The following is a 26506-nucleotide window of genomic DNA, read 5'->3' as shown; positions in this document are numbered from 1 at the left end:
TGCAAGTGTTTTTGTGTCGTGGTCTTGTTTACGAGCTGTAGGAGAGGGGGAGGGAGGTGTCGGGGGGGCACAGCGGTTGCTGGGGGAAGAGGAGGTTGTGTCTAATGAGGTCACACCCTGGCAACCCTGTGACTCCTCCCACTCACCCCCCCTCACCCCCCCTTCTTTCCACTTGGCCCCCCGTGAGGTTGCCCCGCCCTCCCACCCCCCACCCTCCTACCCTCTTCACCCACTGACAGAGAGAGCTCTCCTTGGTGCTGAAAGCAGAAAAACACATCCAGGCTCCAGTTACAGTGCAGCTGCAAAGGGAAGGCAGGCAAGACACACGAGACAAAAACAAAGAACTGGAGAAAGAGACTAGAGTATGAGCGTTTATGAAGATGAACTGAAAAGCATACAACAAGAGAAGTGTCGCAAAGAAAGGAAGGAGAGAGAGGGAGAGAGGATGACGCTGTAGCGGAAGGTGGCTCCAGTAGGCAGTGGGCGTGTTCTTGTTGTTGTGATCTATAGTTGGGAAGCCCGGTGTCATCTGCTTAAGCACAGACCGACTGTACAGACCTGTGCGGAGGAGCAGGGCAGAGGGAGCCGGCAGGGAATGTCATACCTGGAACCACACGCCACTCTGCTTTACCTCAACCCTCAGGGCACTGTGGATTCTTTTCACCTGTGCGACACTCTCAGACATTTTCATTCGGACATATTTTAAGAAAAACTGGGAAAGAAGAAAGACTGTGAGTGCTTGGTCTGCAACTGCAAGGGGAGTTTTATGTGAGTGTGTTTGAGAGTGTGTATTTGTGTCATGCTTGCGGTTGCGGGTGCGGTCTGTTGCCACGCTGCATCTTCCCTCTTCTGTCTCTAGCAATGTGCAGATGTGTGGAGCAGTGAAGCTGGCACCTGGCTAGGAGTTTGGCACCATCTGGACTGGAGGGGTCGCATCTCCCTTTTCTGCCCAGGGGGAGGGAGCGTTGGGCTGGGCACCCAATGGCCCAGCTCCCCTCTAGCACCAGCGTCATCCTGGGTCACAGGGACTCCTTCTAACAAGTCAATCAGTTGGACCGTACCATGGATGGAAGTCTATGTGGATTTAAGTGGAATAGTGCATGGGTGCTCCAGCATAGGTCAGAGTTCACTAGCGTGCACTGGACTCATCAGGGGAAGACAGAAGACACGTTGGTCCACAAACCAGCAGGGACACAGCCCCATTGTAAGTATGCATCAGAGTAATTGCTTTTACACAGAAATGACACATAAAGCCACAAAGATATGTCAGCAGATGCTCGCGCTACACACTTCATAATGTATGCACATCCACATAGAAAGCTTGTGTGTGTGCCAGGGATTACAGGTTAACCTTCAATCAGTCCACTGTACTGCACTGCTGTGTGTGTGTGAGCACGAGCGCCCACGCATGTTGTCACCAGACTACTGGCCTTGCAATCTTTTTGACATTGTGTCTCTAGAATATCCATGCTGCCCTTCTCCCGTGACATGGTTGCCTGGAAACAGAAACGTTGTGCCACTTTCATTTACTTTTAATGCAAAGTACACCTCTGTGCTCCAACTGTTGCAGCCCATGTCAACTGGGGTAAAGGGAGACAGATGAGATAAAGAAAAAAATACAAAATGCACAAAGTGAGGAGGAACAAGTGAAAACAGAGGGGAAAATAAAGCTTTGTGGAGAAAAATGGGTTGCTCAATTGACAGGTTTTTCTAGAGATTAGCAGACAAGAATAGCATTTTACATTGATGAGTTATGAGAGGACAATCCAATGTGAAAGGCTTGGTTGGTAAAAACAGTGTGATAAACAAGCTGATTCCAGTGCAGAGTGCTGCTGCAGGCTTACAGGGATTAGGCAGGCAGGCTTAATTCAGCTCAAACACTGTTTGAACTGTGCCTTCCTATTGCTGCACCCTTAACACATCAAACTGGCGCACCTCGTTTTCTCTTCAGATTTATTTCCTTTGTGCATCTCCACATCGCTGGCTGTGCCTGTGCATCAGCAATAAGACCTGATGATCAGGGGGAAAAATCTCTACACCACTTGACACCACAATCCTGTGCCCTAGTTTGAACTCTGCTCCAAGATGGTGATTCCATCTGTCCTGTTAGCTCCTATTAGTCCTCTACTCGTGCTGGTACACACCTATGCTAAGGAGAATGCATTGTAGGGAGTGGAAGATAAACCCACTGACCTAGGCACCATGCTGGATCTATTGATAGACAGACACAAGTTAGAGGGATGCTGTGGATGGCCAGACAATGGCCAGTCTCTCAGTTGGCCCTGCAATCTCCATCTGGCCAGCCCCCTCAACCCCCCACTCGTTGCCCTTGCCTCCTTACACACAAACATACATACAGTTATTACAAGCCCCCTCCCCCCCTCCCCACGCACACTCACACACTCAGTGCTTCTCTCACACGTAAACAAGCATGAGTCTTAGGCTGATCTGAAAACATTGACCTACATAAAACCATGCACTGTCTTCTTCCCTTCCACTACTGGCCTCTCAAAATTCACATCCGGCTGTTGCACATTGCATATACTATGTTGCATGCAGTTGCACAGGTTTTCAAGCAAATGCATGCACGCTGAATCACGTCACTGGCTGCTCCGTGCTGCGTATGGATCTTAAGTGGCTGCCAACAAAGCTGTTTTAAAATTATCCACATTTAAAAGGAATGAATCATAGTTGCACCAATTTGGACATTTCATCAAAGAGGTTTTTCCTCACAGAAACATCCACATTCTCTTTTATGACAGCACTGCTGTCAGAAATAGTGTTTTTATGCCATCAAAAGACAACAAGGAACAGCTTAAGAGGAGACTAATTTTAGATCTTAGACATAAGATTGATGACGATGTCCGCATATGCAGAACCATGCATCACAGTGGAGTAAGAGTGGTTCATTTAATCTGTGTGGTTGCTCCCAAGAGTACTATATTTTCACATCTGAGCCCAGCACATATTGCAACTGCAGAAGATGAAAGCCCTTTTTCAGTTTCATTCAGACAGTCACTCGGTTAAAGCTTATAATTTCAGCCAGAAAATGTGCAAACACAACTGAGAAAATGAACAGCCGCTACTGATCCGCAGCCAATGAGAAAACTGAAACTGAAGGTTATGAGTAAAACTGGAGGTAGATAGTGATTTTCTCGACTGCTTGCATATTAACACTTGCATGTGAGCTTTTGTGTATGTGTATGTGCATGCACAATGAATGATGGGAAAAGATGGTGCAACCCCCAAGGGAAAACATTTTCTCTTGTGGACACATGATGCAAGTCTTTGAATCTTTCATTGGCCCTGAACTCCACACAGCAACAGTCAGGAGCATTGAAAACAATAGCAACATCACACAAACTCAATTGTGGGACATTATTATGGTGCTGATGCAATCTTGCTTCATCGGTTTTCACTTCACCAAGGCTGACCTTGAAAAATGAAGGTTGAAAGAATTATTACTGGCAGAACAGCATGCTTGTTTTGCATTCAGACCTTACTCGTATATGATATCCTTGTAGTCCTAGTAGTATTTGTTGTAAGTCTGTCTCTTCAAGGCAAACTGTTATCATTATCTACATGTCTTTATCAGAATGCTGTGGAAACACTTGAAGAATGATGAGCTCCAAAGAGGAAGAAACTCTCCGTTTTTTCCAGTATGTTGAGGAGAATGGGCTGAGAGCTTACAACGGCCTGGTAGCTCAGAACTTGGACCACGCCAGGAATGAGAGAAATAGGACATTCCTGCAGGAGAAAAACGACAAGAAGAGAAAACAGGAGGAAGCCATAAGGAGGTAGGAAGAAAACAAACAAATAGAGTGCTTTACAAAATAAAATATCTGCTACAGCTCACACGTGGGAATCTGCAAGCATGTTACTAGGTTCACTTTAGGAAGAGGTTGTAAGGAATTGGGACAAGTGGCCAGAGGGTCCCCGAGGCAATGGCAGGTTGCTATATTTTGGGGGTTGCTAGTGTGGACTGGTGCACCCCATGATCTATAGAGGATAATTAATTTTTCACTTTTAGACTTATTTGGGACTTGTCCTTGGATTGAGGTCGTCACTGCTCCATTTCTGAGAGGAAAGAATTAGGAAGCACTGGGGTGGGCTGTGACAGAAAGTGTGTTAGGATGTGAGGACGGGAATGTGACACATTAAGAGACTTCTGGTTATATTGTTGTCATTGAAGTACACCGAGCTATCCTGTTTGCTGTGAGAATTGTTCCAGCTGTGCAGAAAGTTGTAGTATTGTCAAGAAATTGTTGCAACACCCCTTAGAATTTAAGAAAATTAGACACATGTGCCGCTGTTTCACATGTTGTGATGAGCAAGCAGTTACAGCTGTGCCGCCGTACACACCAACACCGCTGTGTGGCATCCCGAAACTTGAGCGAATAAGAAGCACGCGCTCGCAACGTGACTAGCATGTGGATACGGCGTGCTTGTGTTATGGGGTAGAATAGGGAGCACTAAGTCACAGAGTCATTGGCATGTTATTGGGACATTGCAGAAGGGTTTGGATTGCATTTCTGCGAAGACACGGACATCTGTGTTGCTTAGTTACCCCAAAGAAAAGTATAAAATGACACCAAGAATCACTCTGATGACTAATTTATGCATTTTGTTTATTAATTTTTTCAGTGGTTAATGATTTGAGCTTTGATCTGAGAGCAATGAACTTAAGTCATAAATGTGCCTCGGTAGTTGATTCTGTGCTCTGATTCTCAGTAGTAGGACTGATGACACATCTGAAAAAGGTAAAATTTTTGCAACTAAAGAAAAAATGTATTTTTTTAAAAAAAATTGCAACCATGCTGTCTTTTTCAAAGTAAGGTAAACAGAGCTCATAAGTAGAAGTACACTTTAGTGTGTTGTTTTTAAAAAGGACTTCATTCAATTGCATGGTTTTTTTTCTGAGAACTAATATAAAGTAGATGAACACTTGTTTTCAACATTATGATCAAACAATTAATCTAATCATGATCAGTTTGCAGTGGAAAGGCTTGTGAAAATATTCTAAAAATCATCTCTGTTGAGTCAGTTTGTCTGACAGTGTACAAAGTATTTTAGCAGCTGATGGGAGTTTCATCTGTGCATCAGATGATTACATTGATGTGGTTTTAAAGGCTGTGCGTTCATATGTGACCAGATGTGGTTCTTCTTAACTGATTAATGCAGGAACACTTTGAACCCCGTCGCATTTTTGTCAAAGGTTACTGAGATTAAAATAAAAGCTGTCACAGTAGTTGTTCCAATGCATTTTACAGTATATGTAACATATATCACTTGCATGATCAAAGCTGATTTAGAGTTTAACTTTATACCTCTGGCATCAGAGACAGCTAAGATAGAGTTCCAAAAAACATTATTTTGGACTGTCTTTCATCACTTGCCGGCATAATGTCTGTGCTTTCCTCGTTACTAGTCTAATGCTGGCCTGTAAAGTAACTTACTGAATGGGACAGCAGGGTGACGCCTGAGGAAAGTGGCATCTACTGTCCTGCTATCCTTCCACTGTCTCTCAGCTGTTGCCAAAGCTAAAATATTAATACACAGTCACTGGAGGAAGAGTCTAAAAAATAACTGGATTTTTCATGAGGCCTATAAGTAGGTCAATGAGACGACCCATTTTTACAGTAACTGACTGAGAGTGTGAGGATTCATTGTGTGCACGCTTGCATGTGCGTGTGTGCAAGCACGTGCTTGTGACATGTGCATGCATGGGCATGAACATCAGGAAAATAGAATGAATTAGTGTGTGAGGAAGGTAGAAAAGCAAAAAATGGACCCTGCGATTGTGTGAGGGTGAGAGAACTTGTTAGAGCAAATGTGCGTAAGAGTGAGGGGTGAAAAAAGAAAAAAACAAAATGTTAGAGATTAAGTGTGAGCTCAGTTGCAGGAGATGTGTTCTGCCTGGTGACAGCTGGAGCAGCCATAGGCCAATCAGAGCAGCACGTTAGGTTTGAGTAAGGCGGGTCTTCCTGCTTGCTGCTGTCTCACTCAGGGTTTCTTTTATTGTATTTCATCAGAAGTTATTCACACAGTCACACACACACACACACACAGACGCCCACACATTTACTTAAGCATGCAATAGTATTTATAAACACACACACACAAACCACGCACTCACATTTACTTATATTTACATGTGCATGCAAATTCCTAACGACTGTTTTCTCTTTATTTACCCTTTGAGCGCACAATCACGGATTTACATCTTTTTTTCTCTCTCTTTTTTCCCCCTGTAGATCTTACTTAGGGACTGCACTTTATTTATCAGAGTAGGGGGCTGACTTGAGTGCAACTTCTGTTTTTGTGTTGTTTTTTAATATCATGACCTTCCTTCCTACCTTGAGCCTGGGGTAACCTTGACCTTCTCTTCTGGCTTTGATAAATTATGAGAAATTGTGTTACAGAAAGAAAAAAAAAGATATCTACAGTATATCTAGCTATCTAGATAGATAGATAGATAGATAGATAGATAGAGATATGTCTGTGTGTTTTTTTAATATTAGCACTTTTTTCAAGTAATTTTCTTATGTGTTTTTTCTTACTTATCTTTCTTTTTCTTTGTTTGTACTTATTTTCAAATAATTTCCTTTTAACATTTTACCAACTCTTGCCAATGTTGGGCCATTTCTTAAGTTGCTCATTGCCTCTTTCCCATGTTTTTGAAAGAAATCAAGCAAATTGGCTCAGGTTTCAAAGCGTTTAAGACAACACACTTGCAGCTTTGGGGTTCTGAGGGTATTTAATATAAATACAAAAAACAGCCATTTAAAGGTTAATGTTCCTCCCCTAAGCCAAACAAATTTAACTCACTCCCCAGTGCTTAAAAATTATCTTAGGTGCCTCCCCCATTTTCCCTTATCATAAAACGAACAGTCCCTCACTGTTTTGTTTTTCTGTGATGCTGTTTTTCCTGTCGCATGGTGTCACAGTGAGAGAGCCAGAGCTGCCCGACAACAAGTCAACTGGTCCAAGTGCACCTGTGGTCTGTCCTCTAGCCAATCACTGGGCAAATATCCTATAAATACTCCAGTCACCAACACTCCTGTCACACTCACCCACCCACCAACACACACAATGCATGTATATGACTGTGCATGTTCACAGTCACAGCAGATGCTCTCCCAAAACATAGAGGAGGGAGAGACTGTTGACACCTGTGGCTGAATGCTGTGAATGATTTTTCACTTTTTTCAGAGGCTTTTTAGCCCAAACACAAATGCAGAAGGTTTTTTAATCAGAACATGCACTGAACATGTGTTTGATGTGTTTACTTTTTCTCTACTTCCTTTCTTTCAAATAGCAGCAAGTGGCTCTACAGGTTGCAGCAGGCACTTCTCTTTTGTATCCCCACTGTCATCTTTAAACAAAGTGTGATGTGGTTATAATGTTCACATGATGTGCACGTGCACTATATTATTAAAGTGCGGTCGCAGCTGGTTCCGTGTCTGGTTTCTATGGGTACTCTGTTGCTAGGCAAAGTTAAGCCCCTGACCAATGAACCCACCCCACCAAGCACCTTCTGTTCAGCAGCTGGCCGGGAGGGAGTCCGAGTCAGCAAAGTCACACACGGAGGGGTCACACACATGCATACAAACACACCCGCATGCGTGCACACACTCAAACAAGAAGCCACACATGCAAATTCATCGTGCCATTTGTTTAGACATTTAAATGACTTTGTTGTGACTCTCTGATATGAGAAAAAAATAGATGCACCACCTGCAGAGATCAAGTGTGAATATATTGCATACTTATCATGTCTTTTGTACGAACCATTTTCCCTGAACAAAGTCACATCTTGAGCTCATTTACTCTGCAGTACACACACACACACATTCACGCACACACTCACACAGCCCTCCTTCCCCCATTACCACACAACACTCAGACATCATTAACGCTCCATTCAGGCCAATCATCCATTTATAGGGATTGATTGTGTACAGGCGGAGGGACTTACATAGTGTCATTATGTGTGCGGTTGTGTGAGCAGTAATGGTCACATCGAGGGTTAAACTCAAATCAATGCTTTGCCCTGACAGAGACCCTGTTTTCAGTGGCACTAACATGCCTGTTGTTGTTAACTTGGCGCTCTCATCATTTGAGCTATGATGACTCTGTATGTCAGGGCCTGCTGTGTGTTGCTGTCTCCTGACAAGAGCAGCTTCCAGGGGATGATGTAGCAACTTTGGTCAAGACTTTTGTCTCTTTCATATCTATCCCATAATCTGATAGTAAGACTGTTTTCTTCTGCAATGTAAACTCACAAGATGATCTTACTTTTACAAATCTAGGAAACTGATTGCCTTAATAAAGGTAAGTAAATATAACTATTATTTTAAATTTAAGATTATTTCATATGTAATTGTTGAGCTTACTTAAATGTTAGTTGTGTTTATTTAATTTTGTGAAGTTTTTGCAACTTGAAAATGACCAGTGAATGAACTTGTTCATTTGCAATTGATAGCAACTTGAGTTTATAAGTAGACCAAGTTAGTCGGACTTAACTGAACAGTTTTACGTATTTTGCAAGTTGGCTGAAGCTTGATTGACTACTGATATTTGTATAAGAATGGCATGACATGGAGTCCTGTTGAAATCTTAACGAAAATCAAAGAGAAAGATCTAGTCTTATTTTTTTATTATTATTATTTTATAAGACTTTAAAAGTAGATTTGTTTCGATTGTATAATTTCTTTGGTTTTCACAAACTTGGTCTTGTTTCAAGATGCGGAGAATGTCATTTTTTTAAAACTAAAATAATCCTGCAGTTCATAATTCTTTGTTGTACTTACTTTATTTATCCATCACAATCAGTTTCCTAAATACTACTGAGTAAACACAACTGTTAAGTCAGACTTAAGTGGTTTGATGAGGTTGTTATCATTTAGACAAAACAAGTTAATTTCACTATTTTTAAAGCTAACTTCACAAAGTGAAGTAAATATCGCTAATTTTTAAGTAAACTTAATAAATAGATATGAAGTAAAAACATAAACATAGTTTTACTGACTCACCTTATTCAAGGCAATCGGTTTTCTAGATTTTTTAGATCAACTTGTGAAATTTTGCAGTGTGCATGATGTTTTTATTATTCATATATTTATGTTCCTTTGATCCTTTTTCTGTCCTCACTAAACTCTCTCGCTCACTCCCTTGCTTTCTTGTTTTAGGACAGGTGAGGACATTGCAACTGAAGGCAAGCACTTACGCATGGGCTCCATCACCATGCCGGACCCCCAAGAACGCATGCCTATGCCCCACCCGCATGCCCTCGCCTGTGGGCAGGGCTTCTCCGTACGCTCCCAGTCCCTCCACTCTGTTGGTGGTGGGAACAGTGGGGGTGGTGGAGAGGAGGAGGTGGGAAGCCCGACCTCTAGGAAGCAGCCCCCACCCAAGCCCAGGAGGGACCCTGCCACTAAGCTGAGCATGTCGTCTGAGGCGGTGGACCACAGTCCCACGTCCACCTGCCGCGGGGAGAGATGTGACGGTGAGTGGTGGTGGCACTTCACACCAAACTGCTGCGCTATATATAGCTGCTCTCTGCAGTGCCCTCCTCAACTGTTTTTCCTACAATGACATGACATCTAGCTATTCACTGCATACTTCACTCTAAGTACCATTGTGGCAAATCGATGTGGAAAAAAAAGAGAGCTATAAGTGATATGGAATTAAACCATAGTTAACACATTTGGGGTGCACTAGACAACAATAAAAATGTGATAACCTGTAGTTCAATAAATGTGAAAGACCAGACCAGATTTGTACTCCAACACACCAGTCTGGACTCATTTATGGTGGTGGAGGGGGTAGAAAAGTTGTCTGCACTTTAAAGCACAGGCTAGCGCAACTGTAGATGCCAAAATCTATAGGAAAAGGTGGGAAAATTGTGGAAAAGTTGTAACTTTATTTGCCTTTCCATCAGGGTCTTTTGCTTTCCTTTACTGCCAGATTAATAAATATTCAGCTTGTTCACAGATAAATCAGATAGTATAAGATTCAGAATTGTGTACTAACTTGTTGAGCCAGGAGTGAAAGTATCATAATGTAATGTCATAATGTAATGCATATGCATGCATGGTGCATTTTTTGTGCCTTTTAAAAACTCTGGGCTCTGTAAAATCATCCTACATCAAAAAAATATATAAATTTGGTCATTTTGGCTTATCTTTTCTTGTGCAAGATGTCATTAGATGGTTAACCTATATATCCACTGTCTCTCTCACTCAGTAGTATTCCCAAGCTTTGAATACTGTCCTAGTTTCTATTACTGAAAGTAATGTCCTGATATCATTAATGTAGTAACACGATGCTGTGTGTTGAAGCTCCAGTAACTCACTCTAAAAGACATTGCCGGCTATGGAAGGATATTGGTCACATAGTAAATTCCTAAAGGTGTTCTCAGAGCGCATAAAGAAGGCAGAAGTGTCTTGACAGTTCTATAACTTAATTTTAAACCTGCTTACTTATATATTTCTGCAAGGCAAATTACTAATAAAAACCAAACAATTTCCCCTAATTTAAATCTGGCAAGGCCAAAATTTAGAGACGCCTTGATCAAAATCCAGCAGGAGTACCCTGCAGCAATTTTAGTCAGTTTTCTGAAACAAAATAAACAAACACAATATGCCTGTTTGGCCACAGATGAGAAGAGGGCATAATTATTGCGCATCAACTCAGTATAAGAAAAGCTTTAATGAACAGGACCGGAATTAATTGAGCAAATGTAATGTTTCACTCAACAAGCCACAGATACAATCACTGCTGCAGCAAAGCACACAGCCAAACAGTCTCATTAGAAACAGCGCAAGTGTTGAGCACAAAGAAAAACAAGCACTGCTAAATTAAACTATTATTTAGAGTGTAATAATAGTCTTTTAGGCAGGTCTCTGTGAGAGCAAAAAGATTTAGAGGTTGCAGGAAGCTTTGACTTCATTTCAGTTTGGATGCTTCGCAGCCAACGTGATGTTTAGGGAGTCGCCCAGCCTGGCTCAGATTGGTGGGGATCTCTCTATGTGCACACAGATCTTCCTGGGCACCACGGCAACCATCCCACAGAAACAAGACCCCCTGCAGCCCAGCCAATCGCAGAATCACTGAGCAGCGTGAGCCAATGGGGCTCCAGAGATGCTGAAGTCTGAGGCTTCGTAGCCAATCAGAGCAAGAGTGTGGGGGTGTCCCTGGCTGAAGGGAGGGTTGCGTGCTCTGTAGCTGGCGCTGTAACGGGAAGGGGAGGAGCTTGTCAGAGTAGAATTCATTCAGGAGGAGCGATTGACCTAGATTCGTTTTTTTTTTTCCCCAGGAGGAGAGGGAGGGGGAGGGGGTTTGGGGGTAAACACATCCGCTGCAGGGGGAGGGGGAGAAGAGGGAGCTCAGAGAGGAGAAGAGAAGGGACAGGGGAGTAAAAGATGTTCGGAGGGACGGATTCATCATCAGTGCTGAAACAGATCTCAAGATCCACCGTGCAAACCTGTTAGTGCAATAATGCATTTGGTGATTTTTCAAAACAGGTATAGATACACCACTCAGTGCATGTTACTGTACGCAGAATGCGAGTATGGTACTCTAATTAAACACATACCAGGAACACATGTGGGTTGAGCCAATATATATGCATACTTTATTAAACTAGAACTAAGAGGTTTCATCTTCAATTCAAATTAGCATCATAAACATCAACCTGGATTTTTTCAAGTTTTGTCTCCCCTACTTGCCTTCATTCATGGCTTTCTATCTAGTTATGTTGCCGATGTAAATAAAAGGCTGTCTATACACTAAGTATCTATACCAGTCTAGTTTCCTGCAACATGTTCTGCAAAGCTATACATAAAGAGGCGACAGAAAAAAACACACCCTACACAACTAGACTCCCATTTACCAGAAAGATTGACTTCATAGTTTGTGTGGTATAAAATGTGTACATGCCTGTCCTAATTTTCCTTTCTGGATGTGTAGGCATGTGCAGTGTGTGTATGCGTGCATGTAGGGATGGTGGTGAGTCATACAGTTACTGGAAGTATGCGTGTCCTGGGCCATCTGGCATCTGAATTATTAAAGGTGTAAAATCTGCAGTTTTTAGATTTCAGACATGGTCCGGCTCTTAACTACACTTATCCCCCCCCCTGTCCATCAGAGAAAGGGACACTCCTATCCAAACATCCCAGTGTCTGACCTAGAAATACTCTGTGAGCAACTCAATAGTAAAGAGCGCTGACTGCTGTGAGTAAACGAGCATTAGGACCGCACTGTACGGTAGTATCTGGTTGACGTGAGCGCTGTACCGTAGCCTCACTGCACCACATCTAAAGAGATTCACACTGCAATGCTACGTCACCACTATCAGAAAGAAGTTCCACAGTATGTGTGACCCAGATACTATACTCACATACTGCTCCACTGCTGTATATGTGACCTAGAAACATGCACATGCCTCAACTATTCCCACATATCTAACTCAAGATATTGCTCTCAGCTATGCACGTTGACCTACATCTGACCCACAAAACTGCACTGGGCTTCATATTAATGATAATGATTCACTTAAAGGTTCAGTGTGTAGAGTTTAGCAGAAATCGAATATAATTTAGTGAGTATGTTTTCTATATTGTATAGTTACCTGAAAATAAAAACTGTCATTGTTTCGTTACCTTAGTATGAGCCCTTTTTATCTATATAGCGAGCCAATCCTTGCTATGTTGCAACACCATTTTTCTATAGTAGCCCAGAATGGACAAACCAAACACTGGCTTTAGATTGTGCCATTCCTGTCAGTAGACAGCCCTTACATGATGAGCAAAAACAGCACTGGAAAAACATAGATTTTTTTACGTGAAACTGCTTTATGCAGTCAGTGTTGTGTATGTGATGTGTGGTGGTATCGCTTTGTGTCCCCTATCTAAATTCAGAGGTTTTTGAGGGTTCATGAACACAGCGCAGGTGGAGTTTCCCTTTTTTTCCTCAGTAGTCCCAGTTTCCCAGGTTGGATATTTAAACTGTTGATCTGTTTAAAGGTGATCAGGTCAATGGATCAGAGAAGCAGCTGCAGTGGGTGAAGACTAGCAAAAGACCTAGCAGAATAGAATAGAATAGAATAAAATAAATAGCCTTTATTGTATTTAGATAGTGTATAAAAAAATTAAAACCGGTACATCAATAGGTGCATTACATCCAGACAACCTCACAGTAAAAACACATACATACATTAATGTATTACGGTGCAAATAGCATACATTAAAGTGCAAATAGCATAATACATGAAAATAATAAAAAAATAATAATTTTGCGCATATGTAAAAATGCATTTAGGTCAGTGCAGCAAAACCAAAAAAACAACAGAAAAAAGGAACAAAAGAGAGAGCCGTTATGTCCGTCACTACCGCCATCTTGGACACAAAACAGTTGAGTTTCACCATTATTGTGCCTGCTGCTGTGTCTCTGCCCTGATTAAGCTCTACACTCCAACAGTATGGTGCCATAAATAATCGAACGGTATATATATTTCACTAGTGCTCCTAATGAATGGTCCAAATCCAAAAATAGAAAATTTGTTTGTGACAGCAGATTTTTTAGTTGTGGCAGGCTGCAACAAATAAATTAATGTGTGGGAAACCCTAATTCAGTGTGTGCTTTTACTGGTTTAAATCTATGGTTGTGTTGGTTTTGGGGAAAAAGAGACCTTTGAGGATAATTTGGCTCCTGGTAAAAACCTCTTGAATGTCTCTATCACATGGGAGACCTTTCTGCTGGTTGCAATCTGCAGCTAGATGCTTTTAAATCCTTCACACTGCTCCTTTAGTAATAAATGATTCGGACAAAGGTATTTTTTTTTGTCAAATTAAGTATAGTGTTGTGTTACCAGGTTGTACTTGTGACTTTTTTCCAGTGAATTTGTGTTAAGATTGTTTCTCTCTCTCTATCCTTTAGCAGCTCAAGGATGTAGTGAGGACTGCAGGAGGGTGCCACCACCCAAACCTAAGAGGAACCCCAACACACAACTGAGTGTTTCCTTCGATGAATCCTACATCAAGAGCCATGGAGGCAGCGGAGTTTGCCCCTCCAGACCCCTCCACCATGTCACCTCCCCCTGCGAACGCAACCCCTCACCTCCACAGAGCGACGATAGCCCCACAGACGACTGTGAAGACGAACCTGTCTACATAGAGATGGGCGGGATTGACGTTGGAGCACGAGAACCCCTGAAGAGCGAGGACGAGGAGCCAGGAGAGTCTGTGTACGAGGAGATGAAGTACCCAGCTCTGGATGATATGGAGTACCGTACTGACCCTGTGGGATGTCGCTCTGCATGCCCCACCCCGGCACCCTATGACCCTGAACCTCTTAGCCGTTGCTCCACACCTCGAAACATTCCACTCTGTGACATTCCTGCACCCTTTCCCAATTTGCTCACTCATAGGCCTCCGCTGCTGGTGTTCCCTCCAGCGCCGGCCCAGTGCTCGCCGAACTCAGACGAGTCTCCCCTCACCCCTCTAGATGTAACCAAGTTGCCCATGCTGGAGAACCAGTCCTACAGCAAATCTCCAACATCCTCCACTGAGCCACCCTCCTCCGCACACATCCGCAGGGAGCTCACTGCCACTCCGACCCTCACCGTCTCTGGCCGCTCCTCTGCACCTCCTCTACCCTGCACCCTCTACAAATCCTCTTCCTCAACCTCTTATCAGCGTAGCCACTCTGCTTGCCCATCGCCAGTCAGCATGGGCCGCTGTCTCACGCCTCTCAGCCTCATGCGTACACCTCCCTTTGACACTCCAATGCCGTTCCCGGGGGGTCTGCCTAGGAGCGCTTCTGCTACCCCTCACGGCAAAGGCTCGCCACCTCAAGACGGAGTGGGTCGACACCATGGCTCTATGCAGAATGTGTCAACGGGGCGTTCACGGACACCCACCAGCCCACTGGACGAACTAACCAATCTGTTCACAACTGGCAGGAACATGCTGAAGAAAAACGCCAGTGGCAGGAAGTCTAAAGAGCCTGGAGAGAGTGAGTCATTTCACACATTTGTTTCCTCATTTTAAACATAGTGAAGCAAAGGGCACAAACACATGTGCTCATATTTATCAATGTCTCTTTCATTTATGAAGAGTGTGGACGGCTTCTAACTGCCTGTCCTTTCATAAATCTTATCCTGTACATATGTTTTCTAATTTTGTAGAAAGACTGGTTGAGTTATTAGAGTCAATGAGAAAGCAGATGGAAGTCAGAATAACGAAACAAATGGGAGAGCAGGAGTAACATCCTAGAGTGTCTATGGATGACAAGGACAGCGTCAAAATACTGCGTCTAAATACTCTGGCTGCAGTAAACTAGAGCAAACACAAATAAGTAGCCTTCAGTTCCCTAATCAGCAATACTGTAATTTATCTGTGTTTTGAGTTCACAAGTTTAACCCTCCTAAATTAGGAGGCTACAGCACTTTTACAGTACCATGCGTTGGGTTTGTGGCACTCTCTGCAACCCTCCATTTGTTTAATCTAGGCCCAGCGAGCCAAGTCTGATACAGATCGTATGATTTAATCTGAGGGGATTAGAGACTAAAGCGGACAGCAGGGCCCTCAAACCTGCTCATGGCATTAGGCCATCAGGCAGCATTACTTTTAAATATGTAAACATCATGTTTAAATACACATAGCCATGCCACACTCAAGACTCCAAAATTAACTCAGCTGTGAAGCAAATACATAGCTGCATCTCATCCATATGTGTCCATATGTTTTTACAAATTTCACAGGTATTGAAACTCCAGAGGGATAATTAACCTTGTGTCTAACCCTTGCCTCCTCTCTTTACCCCGGCTGGCTTGGGACAACTTGTGATGTCTAAGTTGTATCATAAAGAGCGACAAAAAACAAACGACAAAACAAAAAACAACAAACATACAGAAATAAGTAAGAAGAGAAAATAAATAAATACAGAAGAATAAGAGACTATTTTATCCAGGTAATAATAGTAATAGGACTATCAGTAATAAGCATACTGATGGTACTCATATACTGTATATATGTATACACATACAGCTGCTTATAATTATATAGGTTCAAAAGTTACTTAAAAGTGAAACATGTAGAATCTGGGGCAGGATTACCACGTACAGCTCTCACCTATGACGGCACAAGCATGAGACTTATTATGAGCACTAACGGCTATATGAGTACAGTGCAGAGCTGCAGTAATAAGCTAGCCAGGAGGATATGAATGGAGGAAATCACATGCACTAAAATGCGCGCTTACCTGGCCTGGCTATCAAAACAGACAACAGAGAAGCTCAAGTTACTACACACACAGAGGTAGCGGGACTTCATTCTCTGCCATTTTGCCTATATGTATCTTTTAATTGCAAATAGTTTTTTTAACTTCTATATTAAAGGTAAACTTCACTCACAAAATGACCATTTGTATATCAACTAGTCATGCTGTATGACCTTGAAATTGTGAAGAAAACTGTTTTTCTCCACTGAAAAGGGCAAACATATTGATTGACTGAAGACCACTTTTAACAACACCAAAATTTTATCAAAAAAAACTTTTTACAAATTCTCACACAACACATGCAGTATAATTAAGTCTAATTTATCTAGTCCTCAATATTTTCCAAAATACATGCATTTTTGCTAACACCTGCTATTCTAAAACTGAACTGAAAGTAAAACGTATCTATGCACTCTTTAAAGCCAGACTTCAATACTGACACTTGGATTATACTGCAGGAGATATATGGGATTTGTAAATGGATGTCTTGATATCGGCCATTTTCCATGGAGGCATGCAGGAAAAACAAAGTTTTCTTAATGAATTCAAGGACATGCAACATGACTAATTAATTTACATATGGTTATGTTTTGTTTGAAGTATTTCATTAATGTTTTGAATGTCATATATAGAAACTTTCAAGCTTACCAAAAAGGTAAAACCTCTAAATCACTGGCAGCAGCATTATTTGTCAGTTACAAATTAGTGTTCTCGTTCTCATGCATAATGCAATTGTTAGTTTGTTATTTGTTTATTTTAAATCTACTGTAAATTAAGAAAAGGTTGGTGACTGCAAGCATTACACTACACTAAATAAGCAAAAGTGTGTTTTATAACTGCATGAAGGATAGTGTAGGTCATGTAGAGGCATGTCATGCATTATTTGAAAAGGATCAATAATAAATTTATACAGAGCATCTGATGATTTAGAGTGAGAGCTGGCATAAAATTTAACCCTATAATTGCCATATAACTCTTTAGTGCTGAGCTGTGCAATGTGAAAGAATTTCAAATTTGCACAAAATCCTTCATCAAATGCTCCAAAATGGAAATGTATTCCAGCACATTTTGTACATAAAAAAATCATAAAAGAACTACAAAGAGTCCACACATCCATCCTTACTCAACGCTCTTAGCAACTACAACATAGCAACAGCAGAAGGAGTAGAAATCCCTGTTTCTTATTTGCAGATTCCCTCCCCATGGGTAACGCAGCCAATCACAGCTCAGGGCATGCCAGTCTACAACACAGCAATGAGCTCCTGATGGGGATAGCTGTGGCTCTGAACTCAAATCTGCACCTGATCAGGGATTTCAGATTCTCTTTTCTGTCCAATCAGCACATACTCTACCCATGATTGAGCCAATCAGCTAGCTCAGGCAGCTGTGCAGATGGGGATAGTGGGAGTTGAGTCGATGTATGATTTCTTGCTATTTTGCCTTCTCTTCCAGTCAGTGTATACATGTGACAATTGGTGCACATTTGCTGTCTTGAATATTTCTCTCAGATTACTGGCTTACATTAAGAGATAGTGGCATTGTCAAGGGTTGCATTTGGATGCCAGGCATGTCTTATCAATTAGCCCTTTGACAGCATTTTTTTTCTCTGGCCCATATGGTTTGTAAACAGTTTGCATATGCTTTTTATATATACAGGATATGCTGTCCTGACAGGCCTTTAATTATTATTCTTTTATCCCCACACCTGTGCACAAGCACCACATGCAGCTTAAGGACTGACAGGTTGTGTACGCTGCTACGTGATAAGCTACAAGCACACACAGTGTAATGAGCACACAAACCTAACACAATGAATGGAGGTTGATTTTTTTTTTCTCTCTCTATCTCCCTTTCTGAGGCAGCAACAGCTAGTCTGACCCACTTACCAACTGGTTAATCGCTACCCTCCCTCTCATACACACACACGTACACTAAAAAGCCATGTATGACACATAACATGATGGGCATGATAAGGGATGCCTATGCATTGTACTGTATGTTAAAGCCCATATAGAACGTGTATAGAAGCACAACCTACAAGGAAATCAATCATGCACGTTTATTTTTATTTGTGCAATGATGATCTTTGATGTCTTTACGGAGCCTTGACTCAGTGACATACATACTGTGAACAATTTCTGTGCACACTGGCTGGAATATTGCATGCATGCTAAAGCGGAGCGCACAGTGTAGTTGTGCATGAAGAAATAGGAAAGTTAAACACAGAAACATTTCATGGCAGTAGTTAATATTTTAGAATATGTCGTATATTGGTTACCATGGTTATTTTGTGGAACTGTCATGTATTACTTTGGAGATTTTAGGGTGAAAGAAAAATACAGTGAAAATATGCAATATCTACTAAAGATGTGTAATTTGAATTGATTGAACTGAAAAAAAGCATAACAGATAATGATGGTGTGTATAATTATACATCATGATGAGCACAATTCTTATGCCTGTTAGCCCACTTATTGACTCATCTCTCTCCAGTTGTTTGCTGCAGCTGCCTCAGTGAGTAGTGAGTGACACCTAGAGGGTATATGATGGTAGTGCAGAAACTTGAGGCAGAAAAACACTATTCTTTCTGTATTTTTTCCTCTTAAAAAAGTAATTTACAGTTTGCAGTGCCTTAGTGTTTTTCTTATTTTTATGCATTACAACCTGTGGTTTGAATATTTCTATTTGGATGTTTCTGTTTTGGACCTACACAAAATAGTCAGAACTGGTGAAGTAAAATGAAAAAACAAATATGTAAAAAAATTCTTAAGGAGAAAAAAAATGAAATTGGGTGCAGGAATATGCATGCCACGTTTGCTATGAAGCCCATAAGACTTAGTGCTACCGCTTGTCCGGAGAACCTACATAATTAGTTAAATAAGTACCACCTGTGTGCAGGCTAAGTGTCACAGTCTGTGGGGCACACAGCTCAAAGGGGTCCTATGGACAGATACTCCAGTCTCTGCTGTGGAGTTTTCCAGCTACTTCAGATTTATCTTTAGTCTCTTGGTTGTCTCTCTGATTAATGCACTTCTGGCCTGGTCTGTGAGTTCTTGTAGGCAGCCCTCTCGTGGCAGATTTGCTGTGGTGCCATATTTTTTCTATTTTGTGATAATAGATTTAATGGTGCTCAGCATGGTGTCAAGGTTTCAGATGTTTTTTAATAAGCCAACCCTGATCTGTGCGTCTCCAAAACTTTGTGTCCAATCTGTTTGGGGAGCTCCTTTGTCATCATGATGCTTCTTGCTTAGTGGTGCTGCAGCCCCAGGGGCCTTTCAGGACAGGTGTCTATATACTGAGATCATGTGACACCTAGAAAGCATTCAGGTGGACATAATGTAACTAATTATGTGACCTTGAAGTCTTATTTAGGGGATTCAAAGCAAACAGACACATGCCACTTTTCAATCTATTAGTATTTTTCTTTAACTTTTTAAGACAAAAAAAATCAAATTACAGGTTATTCAACAAAAAAGGATTAACTCCAAGTGGGGTGATTGCATTTGTTAGGCACTCTATATTTAAATAAGTTATTTTGAATGTTTTCAATGCAAGATCAACTGCAGCAGAATAAGCTTGTATGTTACGGTCATTTCAGTTTTTGAATACTGATTTTTTTCCCCCTTGTTCTTTTACAGCTGAGTCTAAAAGCAAGTCTCACAGCGAGTCTAAGCGTGAGGGCAAGGAGCGCCACAGTCACAGTCACAGCAAGGAGTCCAAGCGAGACTCCAAGGATCGCCACAGCAAAGAGTCTTCTCACCGGAGAGATAGAGACAAAGACAGGGACAGAGACAAGGACAAAGATAAAGAAAGAGGGAGCAGCAATGTAGAGCCAGTGTCCCACAGGCGCAACAGTAAAGACCGTACTTATAGTGGTACAGACGCACCACCTGTTCGCAGGGATAGCAGGGACCAGGGCTGCAGCAGTGTTGAGCCCATCACGTTGATAAGAAGAGACTCCAAGGACAGGGGGCTTAGCAATGGTGACCTTATGTTGAGGAGAGACAGCAAAGATCGAGGCGGGGGACATGGAATGGAGTCTTTGTTGAGACAGGACAGCAAAGACAGAGATAGACTGCTAGATCAGCCGCCTGAGCTGTTACCGAGACAAGACAGCAAGGAAAGGGCAAGAAACGGTGTAGACTGTAGACTTGAAAGCAGAGAGAGACTGCTGGATCAACCACCAGAACTCTTACCACGACAGGACAGCAAAGAGAGAGCCAGGAACGGTGTAGACTCAAAGCATGAAAGCAGAGACAGGCCGCCTGAGCTTCTCCCCCGACAAGAGAGCAAAGACAGAGCCAGAACCGGAGCAGATTATAGGCATGATAGCAAAGACCACCGTCCAGATTTGTTACCCCAACAAGAAAGCAAAGTGGAACATAGACATGAAGGTAGAATAGACCAGCCACCTGAGATCCTACCCCGACAAGAAACATCCAGAAGCAGCAACAGCAAGGACAGGGTTGGCTACAGCTCTGAATCCAAGCATGAGGGGAGAGATCGGAGCTGCCACAACGGGGGAGATCTCCCTCCACCTCCTCTGCCCAGGCAGGACAGTAAAGACCTGAACAGAACTGGTCTGGAAGCGAGACGGGACAGCAAAGACAGAAGTCTGAACGGCTCAGAGCAGCATCATTATGATGTCAAGAGCAACAAGAGCCCTTCTGCAATGGAGTATAGGTGTGATAGTAAAGAACGAGGTTATAGATCAGATGGCACGCCCAGACGAGACAACAGAGCAAATTATAGCACGGATCAATCAAAAGCACAAGAGAGGAACGGAGGCACAGTGTCAGGGCAGCATTCATCCACAACGACACCTACTCATCATGGGAGATCATCTGGTAGCCCACCAACGACCATGGGAACAGGAAATGGTGAGGGTTAAAATCTCAAATTTTTAAGGGAATTTTGAATTGATCATTCTTATTACATATAACCAAACATGCGATTTTCCCTCACTCTGTAGATCTGAAAGCAGCAGCTAAGTACAGCCGCTCACCTTCTATGCCTGCTAACCCCTCCCCAATGGGAACTCCACAAAGGAAAGCAGCAGAGACTCATCACAGTCAGGTATGCAGATTTTCTTTTTTTTTTTTTTTTTTACTTATAATTGAAGCTTGTTTTTAGGCCCTGAAAACTTATTTCCTAAATTATTTTCTTAGAGGAGAGAGTTGTTGAGTCCTATGGTACATAAACACACAAGTTAAAACAGTTCTCAAATTTCCCCCAAGACACTTCTTTGATTCTTTTTGTCCCTCTGTGGTCTTCTTACTGGTTTGAATTGGGCTGGACAGATTTAGAAATTAATTCTCATGTCGTTTCCTTACGTGCACCAATCAGGATTAAACAACATTTAAAACAGAATCTGAGTTTATTTGTTTTGGCTATTGTCAATCACATCTGTTATAACTACATCCACACAACCTTGATGATGCAGCTCTGGAGTGTTAAACTCTCAATAAATAATACCTATCGTTTTTAGTTTACTTTGATTGTTTCTTATTTAGTAATAAATAATTATTTGATTTTACAGAGAAATACTTAAAGGAATACTTCACTCGAACATGGAATATGTAAAGGAATTTTTGTATGTTTTTTTTGGGGGGGGGGGGGGGGGGGACACATGTCCGATTGTGGCAATCTTGGTTTAGAAGCTTTTATTGGTGATTTTTCACATTATAAAGTGCCTGTATACTCTGTTACAGCCATTCCATGGCTGCAATGACAATGCATAGACACTGAAATATGGAAGACCCAAAGACACTGACCAGTTGAGAGCAGACTGGGCTTTGTTGAGAGGAGGGGTTTAAAGAGACAGGCGTGAAATCAAAGGCATTCCAGTACAGACAGTATGAGTATAATAAAGTGGTTTTTGAACATTAAAGCATATAAACATGTTATTTTAAAAACTTAAAATACATGTATCAACGGGAAAATGAGCAAAATAGGTCATTTTAGAATGTATAACTACTTCGCAGTAAGGTTGATGTGGCTTCACTTTATTCGTTGACTCTGCCCCTCAGATGCCCCAGATGCCATGGATCTGTGGAGACACCACCATGCTAGAACAGATCGAGAGGAAACGCACCCTCTGCATGGAGATCCGATCCAGACAGCATCCTCACCTGCAGAGGTCTCTGGAGAGACCTCCGCCTCCGGACAGGAGCGAGGACAGACACCAGGAGCGGAGTCAGTGCAAGCAAGAGAGTGCATCTGTCCTCCCGAGCTGGGGGAAAAGCAGCGGGGCCAAAAAGATCCGTCCTCCCCCTTACCCTACACAGAAAACCGTATTCTGGGACACGGCCATCTGACAATAACGACACACTCACACCTCCCTGCCACACAACCCTAAATTACCCGCTCCCTCTTTCCTCTGGGTTGTGCTGATTCTCCCCCTGCAACATCAGGGGCGTCAGGACAGCCAATAAGAGCACCGGGGGGGATGATACTCGCTGATGTCAAAGGACAATGGTGGTTACCATAGCAATATTTCTGCTCGTTCAGGTTGTCATGTTTTCTTATCATCACTGGTGATATTTGATATTTTTCTATTTCCTGTGACTGGATTCTTGTAATATACTTAGTAGAATAGATATTTGATGAATAGATATTTTCTAAATGAGATGGGGATTAAAAAGCATCTTAAATTATGTATAGTAGATGTAGATGCAATCTAATGTTTGTTTTTATGTTATTTTTCTTTTGGTTATTTTACATTTGAAAGCATAATCTATCAATACTTGTACTGTAGTAGCATAATTTTCTTATGCCCAACTCTTTTTTTTGTGCTCAAAAGCACTAAAATGAATGGACTATTCAATTCTGTCTATATATACTTTACATTTTCACTGTTGTATTGTAAGTTGAGGAGTTAACGTCAACGTGCTTTAGATTCCAGCGCCCTCCATGCCTGGTCCAGTACAGTATGTTCTAGAATGTACGACAGTCGCTCCTAGAACAGAAACAGGAAACTTCGTGTGCTTCAGTTTGTATATTACAGTAAGAAGCTGTGTAGTCACTACGTCAAAGCCTTTTGAAGCGGTTGAATCGTTTTATAGGAAAACCTGTTGGCTGGCATGTTGTAGCAGACGGAGAACGTGTGAATCGCTGTATTCTAAGATACACTATGAGGGTGGGTTGGGGAGGTAGTAAATTAGAACATAACATTATTAACAATATAATTTCCAAGACCAGCCAAAGCCTGTCAAAGCGAGATATGGGTGTGGTTGCACTTTGGACCGTTGGATATTTGAAATGGGATTGGTGGCAATAGCTGGCGAGCACTAGCACCCTTACTTTGCCAGCCATGCACACTGCAAGCACCACGACACAGTGTAAATACTTAATGCCAACGACCAGCCCGTACAATCAACGCCTGAGCTTTTAGAACATTTCTTAATTTTACTGCAGATTATAATAGCCATATGCACTTGCTTAAGAAATAACTTTCAAGATTATGCTTATATATATATTTTTGAAAATGTTAAAGGTTGCTGTGTGCCATGTAAGTTTTTAATTCATTGGCGGGGACATAAAGCCTCAGGAGGCTGGCTGTGTGTGACATGCAGCAGGCTGTTCTCATGCACTGTTCGTACATTTTCCTATGAAAAGTAATGCACCAAAATTCATACATATCTTTTGTTATCATGAGTCAGTAATTTGTGTGTTGTTGCATTCAAATGGGATCCTGTTTTTGTGTTCTCGAGAAGTGACCATATAAACGCCCCCCTGCTGTGGTATTCACACCCTCGTAAGTGGAGATTTTCTGAGGGCTCCAAGTTCATGTCTTTTGTGTACATGACTTCCCATGTCGTAAACACAGATTCATGAGATCCATTTGAATGCAGCACATAACTCACAAATTTGGAAATGCTGCAATCATGTAATCAATGCACTGCTGTCAGTAAACAACAAACGGTCCCTTAAGGGCTCATTTATATTCCCTTAGTGTACGATAATACATCTGTTTCAGACATTAACATCACTGCCCTCATACTTCCTTGTGTCCTCTATGACAGCAAAATTACAGTCAATAGATGGCACCAGAGGGCAGACTCTAGAAAAATTTGTTCAACACCAAGAAGTCAGTGAAAGGATTAATCATAATGTACCTTTAACAGAGGCAAAGTTACAGGCAGCAGTGGTCTAGGAGGCTATTAAATACATCAAAACATTTCAACAGAGAATTGTTTTCACTGTGGGTTTGTTTGTAAATCCATCCTGATGCTTTTAACTGAAATGAGAGCCCGGAGCTTTCTATTTTAGTTAAGTAAATCACACATTTACTCCACTTGGTGCTGCTCCGTCTCCTCAGACAGAGCGTTCAGAGTACGCTCTGCTGCTCAGAGAGTATGTGGTACTGAACAATCAACTGGCATATTCCACCGGCGCTCCGAATTTACAAATGGTGCACTTTGTGGAAGAGTGCACTCTGGCACTTGCATTTTCAAATGCATTCCTATGTTATCAATTTGTTCCGTTCAGCCATTTTTTAAATGTCCTTGTCATCTTGTGTCACTTGAACTATGCTACACTGCCCCCACAATCTCCAGTAATATCGAATGATTCATATCTGTAAGTTTTAAGAAAACATGCACAAATGTAAAACGGAACAAACACAAAGTGCAGACAGAAGGCTCCACCCACGGCCGTATATGTATCTAACGTTGAGCACAAATGAGCCTTTAAGAATGCAGGTTGGGGTGATGAATGGTCACAAAACACAGGACTTTCCCCCTGGAGAACGGTGTTCAGAAATGTGTGAATTTTGAACCACCATGTTTCTTGTCCTAAACTAAACCTATGTAACTTTACATGAAGTTCCTAACATCATTCATGAGGTGCTAATTCTTAGGCCACCATATGAACCACTGAGTGTGCATTTTCATAGGATATCATACGAACCGTTGTATGAGGATACGTTGCACGCAGTCATCTATGATTGGTTGTCTCTGACAATATTCCCAATACAATTGGCTGGCAACCATTTTAAATATCGTTTAAGGACCTACAACATGGCAACAGCTCTACCCAGTCAAACAGACAGGGGTTGCACAACGGCCTACAAATCTGTGAGGCTTTGTAAAGAAAAAAGAAAGAAATCTGCACTACCCATCATATTACATCACATTTAATCAGGCTGATTACATACATGTCCCTCTCCCCCTGCTCTCTCCCTCTACCTCAACCTCCTACTTACATCATCTAAATTGGTTCTCTTTAGCACATTAAAATGCAATATCGATTGCCAAAATAGTGTGGGTTTGACAAATGAGCTAGCCCTCAGAGTGCAAGTGCAGTACCCCCTCACTGGTGAGAATCAATGCTACAGAGGTCCCTCTGTGTTGTACCAGTATGTGTGTGTGAGGGAGAGAGCTCTGTGTGTGTGTGTGTGTGTGTGTGTGTGTGTATGTGTGTGCCAAGCTACACTGTATGCAAGTTGAATCTTTAAAAATGATTGTTTTATGACATTCACTTTGCCCTATCCATGATGTTGGTGGGTGGAGGTTTGAAATGTAATAACGATGATGTACAATCTTTTTGTGTGTATAAACGTGCACTGTGAAAAGGTAGAGAGAGCACCGCACTGTCAGAGTCCTCTGTCTTATTGCACTGAGTGTTCTCTTTGTTTGCGTAATAAAAAAAGAAAAGGAAAAAACATGTTTGAGGAAAAAAGTACTGTATTCTGATTGTCACTTGGGTTCTGTTGAGAGAAATAAATATGAACTTGAAACCCGCTATGGAAAACTGTGTCCTGTTGAAATTATTCATTTTCTCCCATCTTGGGATTTTTGCACGGAGGTTGTTGTTTTCCAGCTGTAGAAGCCAATGAACTCTGAATGACTCAGTAAAACTTTTTAAACATTTTAATTGAGGAGTGCAATTTAGATGAAGGAAGGAAAGGTCTTCAGAATATTTATCCTAAAAATAGACTGTATAATGAAGATAGACAACAAAACAGTTCCCCAAAAGAGAAGCCAAAACATCTCTATCACCCTCTCTGGTGGCAGTATAGGTCATAAAGTCCACCCCCTCTATGTTAACTGAAGGGACATGCGCTAAACTAAAAGTACACATCAAATACATTCTTCTCAAAGCTAATTTTCTGTCATTTTAGGTAGTTCTTATCATGTTGATATACGTTTTCATTTTCCTGGTAAGTTAACATTTTTAATTAGCTATTTGATGCTGTTGCTGAAACGGGGTTTGACAACAT

At 41.8% G+C, this 26506-nt stretch overlaps 1 protein-coding gene across 2 annotated transcripts; it reads left to right on the top strand.

Moving 5' to 3' along the window:
- Positions 1-935: 935 nt before the first annotated feature.
- nyap2b (neuronal tyrosine-phosphorylated phosphoinositide-3-kinase adaptor 2b) lies at positions 936-22907 on the top strand. Of its 2 annotated transcripts, none has more exons than XM_042497941.1 (7): positions 936-1204; positions 3596-3797; positions 9192-9508; positions 13945-15018; positions 19923-21164; positions 21257-21360; positions 22314-22907. In XM_042497941.1, exons 2-7 carry the CDS (start codon positions 3619-3621, stop codon positions 22599-22601), a joined length of 3204 nt encoding a protein of 1067 aa, XP_042353875.1. In that variant the 5' UTR covers positions 936-1204; positions 3596-3618; the 3' UTR covers positions 22602-22907. The 2 variants fall into 2 exon arrangements, with proteins under 2 accessions (XP_042353875.1, XP_042353874.1); XM_042497940.1 differs by having other exon boundaries at positions 13942-15018.
- Positions 22908-26506: the final 3599 nt, after the last annotated feature.

This window comes from Plectropomus leopardus, chromosome 12 (assembly GCF_008729295.1).
Source record: "Plectropomus leopardus isolate mb chromosome 12, YSFRI_Pleo_2.0, whole genome shotgun sequence".
Classification (NCBI taxonomy): Eukaryota; Metazoa; Chordata; class Actinopteri; order Perciformes; family Serranidae; genus Plectropomus; species Plectropomus leopardus.
Note: the sequence above shows the minus strand (reverse complement) of the source record. Positions and strands in the feature narration are given on the sequence as shown.